This window comes from Papaver somniferum, chromosome 8, assembly GCF_003573695.1.
Source record: "Papaver somniferum cultivar HN1 chromosome 8, ASM357369v1, whole genome shotgun sequence".
In the NCBI taxonomy this organism is placed as follows: Eukaryota; Viridiplantae; Streptophyta; class Magnoliopsida; order Ranunculales; family Papaveraceae; genus Papaver; species Papaver somniferum.
In genome coordinates, this window is record NC_039365.1 from 157,118,476 (window position 1) to 157,127,601 (window position 9,126).

At 37.5% G+C, this 9,126-nt stretch overlaps 1 protein-coding gene across 6 annotated transcripts; it reads right to left on the reverse strand.

Moving 5' to 3' along the window:
* Positions 1-680: 680 nt before the first annotated feature.
* Positions 681-8,916, reverse strand: LOC113303658 (ABC transporter G family member 7-like). 6 transcript variants are annotated; one of them, XR_003337649.1, is made up of 13 exons: positions 8,571-8,916; positions 8,243-8,433; positions 7,930-8,080; positions 7,390-7,522; positions 6,019-6,220; positions 5,388-5,664; positions 4,817-4,948; positions 3,527-3,747; positions 2,375-2,587; positions 2,188-2,272; positions 1,500-2,018; positions 1,340-1,411; positions 681-1,172 (listed from the first exon to the last, which is right to left on the reverse strand). XR_003337649.1 is itself a non-coding variant. In XM_026552714.1 (12 exons), exons 1-12 carry the CDS (start codon positions 8,856-8,858, stop codon positions 1,158-1,160), a joined length of 2,427 nt encoding a protein of 808 aa, XP_026408499.1. In that variant the 5' UTR covers positions 8,859-8,916; the 3' UTR covers positions 681-1,157. The 6 variants fall into 6 exon arrangements, 4 of the variants coding, with proteins under 4 accessions (XP_026408499.1, XP_026408497.1, XP_026408496.1 ...); XR_003337648.1 differs by having other exon boundaries at positions 1,340-1,414; XM_026552714.1 differs by lacking the exon at positions 1,340-1,411.
* Positions 8,917-9,126: the final 210 nt, after the last annotated feature.

Genomic DNA, 9,126 nt, shown 5'->3' on the forward strand with positions numbered 1-9,126 from the left:
TGAACAAGATATAAGATAGAGATGAGATATAACTAGTAAAACATGTAACCTCGGTACCACTGTACTGCCTCTTCTCTTCTATTTTCATGATAAATATTCAATGCAGGTACAAGAGTATTTAAGAAGATGATGACCTAACATTGAACCCTAACGCGTCTCCTACCTACACGTGGGTGAATCACCACCCTTTATTATTAACAGACAATTAAAACTTAAAACAGAATTAACTGCTAAACAACGACTAATTAATCGTTGAAAAGCTAACAACATCGATACCAAACCAAAGGGCACTCAGGATTTTGTAAATCTCTTGTATTATGTATGCTAGTTAATATATAATCTTTTCCATCGGAAAAAAATGGATCATGACACAATTTTATGTTGAGAAGCAAAAGATTTGATCACTTAGTCAGAATCATAAGATTTGTCGGCAGACTTTGAGCTCCAAGCAAATTTGGACAATTAGGCATACTTTGGGTTATTGGGAAGATTCATGGGTCTTAAGGCACATTCGTAAACTTTAGATCACCAACATAGATTTAAACTTTAGATCACCAACATAGATTTTCGGTCACATGGCAAATTTCAGATTATTTTGCAATTTCTTTTTAATCATGTCAGGTTTTGTTTTGCAATAATAATTTTGTCTTACATATGGATTTTGGGTGTGATGGCACAAATTTTGGGCTGCAAGGCAAATTTTGATCACTCCATAAATTTGGGGCACATGACAAAGTTTTAGCAAAAAGTGGTAAACTTAGGGTACCGGTACAGATTTTGAGGAAGGAAGCATATTTGAGATCAACGTCAGATTTGATCTAATCTCATGGGGACATTTGGCTAGCCTTTACTTCCCAGCATAGGAGAGACATGGGGACATTGCGCTAGCCTTTACTGAAGCATCCGTGCTTCCCAGCCTAGGAGACATTTAAACACTAGTGAAACGAGTTTCATCTAAATGACATAATATCAGATGCTCAGTTCCATCTCATCGTAGTTTCAAATTCGGTATTGCGTATCATTTAGGATAAGTGCTTTCGTGCAGAGGATTCACAACAAAATTTCAGAACCTTTCCTTTCTTGTTTGCATCCCGCATAACTTGTGAAGAATGCTTCCAACATCAGTATCCGTAGCGTATGCTAACAACATATGTTCTTTATGACTTTGCGATCTGTAGGCCAAGAAACATTTTAATATCAACTCAGCATAAAAAATTCCTTATTAGTGACCAAGAGAACCTTATTTAACAAAGAAAAATGTCCAGCAGTAATGATATTACAGCATACTGAGTTTTTCTAAGGGTGGTTACTCTCCCACTTTCTCTCTAACAGAGACTACCTTGGTCCTCGGCAACAGCATCATTGCATTATTAGTCAGCAGTATTCAAGTCTACCTATGTAAATTAGAGGCCTTCTGTGAAAAAAAGTGGAAATTGGTCAAAGGTGGGGGGTTCAAGTTGCTGTGTAGATTCAACTCGGTCTAATGGAGGAGGATCTACCTGCTGGGACACCTGAACTGGACTAGCAAGAGCTTCTGCGGTCTCTTCTTTTTCGAACTCTTGGATTTGGAGTTGGCCAGCAGCAGTAGGTAAATCAAGTTGCTGGATAGAGTCAATTCGGTCTAATGGAGGAGGATCTACCAGCTGGAACCCCCGAGTTGGACTAGCAGGAGGAGGTTCTGTGGTCTCTTCTTTTTCGTACTCTTCTTGCATTTGGAGTTGGCCAATAGCAGGAGGTAGTTCAGGTTGCTGGATAAATTCAATTTGGTCTAATGGAGGAGGATCAACCTGCTGGAACCCTTGAATTGGACTAGCAGGAGGAGGTTCTGCAGTCTCTTCTTTTTCGTACTCTTGGATTTGGAGTTGGCTAACTGTAGGAGGTAGTTGAAGCTGCATATATTTGGGTTTATTTTTTTGAAGAAGAAGGTAAGTAATCCAATACCAGAATAACATAATTCTACCCTGCTCAATCACCGTATCTCTAATCCGACCACCACCAAATGACAACCTCTCCAGCACCTGTATAGCAAATCCACAAAGTTTATCTATATTGGTCAACAAAAATATACATACTCAAGAGTAAATCAGTCTAAAGTTTATCTATATTGGTCAAACTTAAAGCATCTTTGTTTTCTTTTATGCGACTTGGAGCATCTATTTGAGAAAGCTGATTCATCAGACGCCTTACCTGCTCTCCAGTTTGAATATCAAGGGAACTATGGTGATCAAACTGCAAGTCCCTAAACTCGTTTAGGCAAAGACCTTGAAAGGCCCTGCAGAATGCGAAGAATTCAAAGAACATGATTAGATAGGGAATCTTGTTGAGTTATCCAGCTCTCAAGGTTTGCTGCAACAGAGAAAGAATAATTCTTTACCATTTTATAAGAGAAAACCGAGGAATCCAGCGGAATATCACAGGTGTGTTTTCAGCATTGACATAATAGCCTCCAAATACAATAAATACCGTCATAAGAGAAGGTCCCAATGCCAATGCTGCTTCAGGAGTTGGAGCCATTGCTCCAACAGCAAGACCCATTGCAGATGCAGCAAATGACTCCACTGTCACAATTCCACAGAACTTCCCAAATCTGCCAATAAAAGTATTTTCCATATAAATTGGAAGGGTAAAAAATGAAGAAAATAAGTGACCAAAACCTGCCACTTCACACAAAAACCCCGAGCCCACCTCCCATCACTATTACCACCATCAAAGGTATAATTCGAAACTTCTGACAATGAAGCCCATATTCACCAGAGATTAAAGATACTACTAAGGAAAGGAACAAAAGAAAACTAACATGCAGTGATAAGTGAAACATAGTCCATAAAGAAAGAAAATTTGGAAAACAGAAGTTTAATGAGGTCCTACAAAATGTTGCATGAACATTAAAGGTTGCATTCAGTACGGGTACAAAAGACGATAGGGCCTTGGGCACAAGTGTACTTAATGGTGAAAAGAAAGGTAAAGCAGAGAACATAGGTAAACTAACAAACATAGGCCGTAAAGAAAGAAAATTTGGAAAACAGGAACATAACGAGGTCCTGCAATAAGCTTCTTGAACAACACAAGAAAGTGGGTGCAAAAGATGATACGACTTCGAAATTAACAGCTTTGGGCACAAGTGTATTTTCTGGAATCTTGAATGCCCATTGAATCACTACATAATGCTTGTCTAGCTGTTTGCTCTTTTCTATCAGATCATTCTCAGCTGTCACAAATAAAACTATGGCAAACAAAAATTGGGCCATTAATCTTTGTTTTGAATATTACTCAATGCAGACCACACAGACATCTAAGATCACAATGAGCTTTCGGAGATCTTTGTTATCTAAATGATACCTTTATCTCTCATACACTTAACAGAACTCATCTATGATGCCCTTAGCTGATCTTTCTTCGACACACTGGAACCTTAAACACGAGAAGTAATGAGGAAAGGAATTCATATTTGATCGCGAGCACTCCAAATTGCCAAACTCATAAAAAAATAATGCAGCTAACTAATGCGAAAAGCTAAGACATTCACCTGGGTACACTAGGATGAAGACGAGCCATTGGATATAGAACTGCACCAAACATTAAAGGAAATGCCGCTCCAATAGGAATCTCAGCCAGCAATTTAGAAAGTAGGTACGGTCCTAATGCATAAGACCCCTTCGCACGCTCTCTATCTACAATTGCGCGTTCCTTAGGAAACACACTCACAGTCTTCGTCAGGGCAGCCATTGCAGTGTTTATTGCAGCAACCTTCAAACGAGGACAATCATATTCATCAGACTGCCTTGTTACACATATATTATGCTAATTACAGGTCCAGGATAGTATGTAAAGTATCATCATGAATTACTCATAGGGGGAAAAAAGTTAAGAGGGTCATACGCTTGATTGAATGAGTGTGCGATCTCCAACATAAAGACGAAGAAAGATAAACATAAACGAAAACAATAAAAACTCATATAGAACGTCTAGACGACTTCTCATTTTAGAGTGAAAATGCACATAAAGGATGCTATAACTGCAAATTTCAGAAATGATCGACTGTTGGCGAGGATGATCTCCTTGGTAACTTTGGTCTTAGTTCATCTACGTGTGAGCTACACATGACACAGTTACATTTGCAGGATTGTCACTTTAAGATTGTTATTAATCCTGTCTCAACTTTGATAAGGAAAAGCTGGCTACAATTTTAAAAAATATACTTTTAAGTCATGGTTTTAAAAAGTGTTTTGAAGCGCGTGTCAAACTCGCTTCAAAGTAGCGGTTTACGCTTTGCTAGAGGAGCATATCGCTTTGACACTTTCGCTTTTATAAAAAATGTATGAAATTTTATGATAGCATGTGACAAAGAAACACATCACATTTTTAAGTGTGTGGACAAAATCTACAAAGATGACTGGAAGCACCCAATTCGAAACTAGCCTTCAACCTAAAGTACTCTGTTTGTATGTGCCTACTTGAACAGATTAAAGAAAGTGGCTGTAAGTCAGAGTTTAAACTAAAAGTATAGCTCCAGAAATCCAATAACCTTCACAAAACAGCATTTTTGTATGATTTTTCCCACTCATGATGTACATAGACAAGTGCAGCAGAGCATCACTCAAAGATATAATGCATCACTAACTCATGAAGCATTATAGACTTTCACTACCCTATACCAAACTTGAACACGAAATCTAATATAAATATATCGCCGTGGACTGCACAGATGGGGTAAATCACAGGGTAACGATTAAAATTCAAATCAGTTTTTAGACAGATATATGTTTTAACAACTTGAAAGACCATCATACATCAATGACATCTCAAAATCTCATACCTGAAGCAAACCCATTCTGTCCTGTATAGATGTTTGTGATCTTCCCATTCGCCAGAACACAGATCCAAATATTATGGCTGATGCAACAGACATTCTAGCGCGGACTTTGTTGGTAGGACCATCACGAGAAGCCTGATAATAACTTCAATAATTAGAAGCAAGGAGCCAGGAATAGTTTGATAAGGATATTGAGCAGACATTGATGACTAAATTTTTTAGCCTCTTAACGCCTAATTTTACTCTTCAGTTTCTGTGCTTATTTTCCTTCAGGTCTTCTGTGCTAATACCTCACACCCAACAAAAAAGAAGGGGTTTTAACCATAACGATGCTAAATGACAAGTTTTCAGTAGGAGCTTCATTTTCTATTGTTAATACTTCTATATCTTGTATGTTTAGCTTCTAAAGGAAACCAGAGAACTGCCAATATCTAAGAACAAATAATCAAGAGAAACAAAGTTTTAGAAGGGTTATCCAGAAGCAGCAACACATTTGGTAAATAAATGGGAGTTAAGAAAGTGTATCATGTCATCTAAGGTGAGTATTTGACAGGTGAACGGAAAGAGAAGCAACCTGCATCCAAGCACGTTTAAGGAGCAAGCGAAACTGTCTCCACCAACCGCCTTTCCTCTTTACAACGGACTTCCTGCAAGCAATCTTATTGGTCTTGCAAACCTCTGTTCTGGGAAGTGGTGTTTTATAAATGATAGTTGATGAGTTACGCACAAATGCCTCAACAAGACCATCTATCCTCTTTCGAGAGAAGTAGACACTTTCAGTGGAAGTGTAGTCGACAGATATGAGATCAGCCAAAAATTCTGCCGGATTCACATGATCTGGACACGGATATCTGTTAACGCGAGCATCAGTAAGTTAGCGATCTCCCCAAATTGACAACATGGAAGTCATAATTTTTACTGAACGGTAAATCATGCTTGAAACTGAAGATGTCAGGCTATGCTGACTACTGGAATATTCCAGTCAAATTGTTGAAAGGAAAATTTTAGAGGGATAGTACAGTACAAGAAAACAGCAAATAATTCCCACGTGGAATATTCCAAAACACTTATATGTTATATTTCCCCTAAATTTTTAATTAAGTACTGTGCAAAATCACAACCACAACTGATAACTTAGAGAAGATTTAGAAACCCATAAATTGCTTTGACACAGTTTCACAAAGAATAGAGATTTAGCTACCAACCCAAACTTTGAGAAGTATGAAACTGGTTCATCATGTGCTGGCCCTGCATAAATGAGTGCACCTTCTGCTAGTAATAAAATGTCGTCGAATTTCACATAAACTGAACCTCTAGGCTGGTGTATGGAGCAAATTACAGTATGTCCATCCCTGGCAAGTTGTGAAAGTGTCTCCATTACCTTCTCTGCCTGGAATGCATCAAGCCCTGGACACAGCATAAGTATGTTCAGGAATGACGAAGTTCACAGCAATAGATGAGAGAGTAAGAGTATACCAGTGACCACGAGAAGCCAATTTCAGTATTTAGTTACCTCTTTATTTTCTCCCCATATTAACTTTTCTATACACCTTATTATGGTTTACAGTAAGAATATATTTGTATCAGAAATTGTGGGAAGCAACTCACAGTTTCCCATTTTGAACATACTCCACTTTCTCCCACTGAACAATTTATCTCTTATTTATATTACTTGGTAGCAGAGCACAAAGATCCTTCACCTCATTTATTCAAAATACATTGTGCATGAAAAATTCGCATTGCTTCCCAGCCCATAATTCATCTAATAGATACTTTTGCTCTTTACTCTGCCTCATCCTAATGAACGAGTAGATACATAATGGTATATCTATCCATCAAATAGAAATGCTAAAGCAAATGTTAAGGGCTAAAAGCAATGATTCATGTTTCATCTGTATTAATGGCAGTTTAGACCATTGATGGTCTAACAACCACCAGCCCTTTCTTTGACGATTTAGTGCATTTTATAAGTCTTTCAAATATTTTATGTTTTCATTCACAGATACCATCTACATTTTTAACAGTTCTCATGGCCCTTGGCATGCACATCATGGATATAATAATGTGTGGATCTTTTCCATGACAAAGATAATACTTATGCCCATGGATAGAACTTCGGGCAAATACAGATTAACCGCTATAATACATCCACCCTTGAACAATAAAACAATACCATTCATTTTTGTACCATCTCCCAAGGAGTTCAAATTGGCTGTGAAGTGTGAACCAAAAGAATCGTAATAATAAAACAGCATACAACTTTACATCCTAGAACTCCCTACGCACCTTCGGCCATCATTACTATGTTTAATAAGTACGTGCTCTCTTGAGTCACTTTTGTAATTTATATGCTAATAATGGATAAAAGTGCAAATTCATAGTACATATACATTACCTTATCAAACTTTATAGACCAAAACTACTCAGCATTAGATGTAGATAATTTAGTTGGGAACTATGAACTAACAAATTTACTGTGCTTATGAACATTATCAATCTACTGATCTCCCAGTATATAGTGTAGCTAGATGAAAACAGAAGAAGCATACTTTGAAGCCAGAGATAAACAAGCGTACCAGTTGTCGGTTCGTCAGCAAATATAACAGACGGACTTGCCATTAGTTCGCATGCAAGTGATAGACGTTTCTTTTCCCCGCCACTAATTCCACGAACTTTAGCATCACCGACATTAGAATCAGCACAGTTGACCTTTTGGAGGTAAATGGTTAAGGCTTAGTTAAGCAGTACAGTGAACTTAGTTATATCATGAAAAAAAAGTAAAAAAATAATAACCACGATTTCTTTCTAAAATCATTTTCCTCATTGTTCTACTCTTATAAAAGGTGATATTTAAAGAAGTACACCTTTGCTTTTGTTTTGATAGATAAACATCGGATAAGACATTATAAAATTGAACACACGGAAACTTAAACTGTAAATCTAAGACACAGACTTCATGCCTAGTGGCTAAATATCTTGGCAAAACAATAAAATGGAACAAGTCTTAGTAGAACACCACGACAAAGTTATTTCATTTAAGCTTTTTAAGAAGGTAAAAAAAATATAACAAATAAGAGGAGAACTGTGCCACTAACTGAAAGGGTGAGATATTTTACCAAGCCCAGCCTAAAGAGAAGATCGTCGACATATCCATCTCTCTCCTCCGCAGAATAGATATTAGAGAGCTGGAGTTCAGCAGCAAGGGACACTGTTTCCCTCACTGTCAGCTGAGAGAAGAAAAGGTCTTCCTGTCTTACATAAGCAAACCTGCAACATAATCAATAACAATAAGCAACAAACAATCCATCTTACGTGCTAGGGTCTGGATAAGCTAAACTAGTTAACCAGCTACAAATATGATAATAGTTAAAGTTTGAACTTGATGTAATCATCAAATATACTAGAACAGATAAAAATAAGAAAAATTACTTGAAATTTTTACTCGAAAATGGACGTCCATTGAGCTGAAGAATGCCAGATAAATGTAACCGTGATGCACTAGCAAGCTGTCCAGCAAGTACATTGAGAAGTGTAGTTTTACCCGATCCTGATGGTCCCATTATAGCTAATAATCTTCCTGGTTTTGCCTCTCCACTCACATTTTTCAAAAGGAATCTCACCTGCATTCCCATCATTCATTAATCAGAAATTAAATTATCTTATGCCCTAATGTTAAATCAGTGCCCCCTACTGCAAATTGCTAACCCTAATTACCAAATCACAACATTGAATTTAAGAATCAGATAATAATACTAACAGTTTTGCCGGATCTGTCTGCAAGAGAACATGTAATGTTGCTCCACTGAACAGTTATTGGCTTCACTGAAAGAACACCTGGAATTGGAGTTTTCTCTTCTTCTTCTTCATTTATCCTTTCTTTTCCATCATTAAAATTATCATCATCATCTTGTTCTTCAGGGAAGAGTGAAGGTCCAGGTCCTGAAAATAAACGAAGTAGGAGAGCAGCAGCTATGGCTGCCAAAACCTGACCCATACCATTACCTCGGACTACACTCACTACTTTCTTCCCGCCAAACACCACCATATCAGCGTTTCTCTGAATAGGGAGTAGATAAGTTTGCTGAATAATACTTAAAATGAGAATGAAAGATGTGTGTGGGTATTTATATCCTTATCTTGTAGACTATATAGATTCCAGTATTTGAGAGCGACTGACACGGTATAAATACTGTTGCCGTATCGGCCGAGACGTATCTTATCTGTATTTTGCATTCGTCACCAATTTGAAAAAAAAGAGATGGATTGCATCCGGTTAGATCAACTTTAATTGGGGAAGAACTTCATCTTCCATG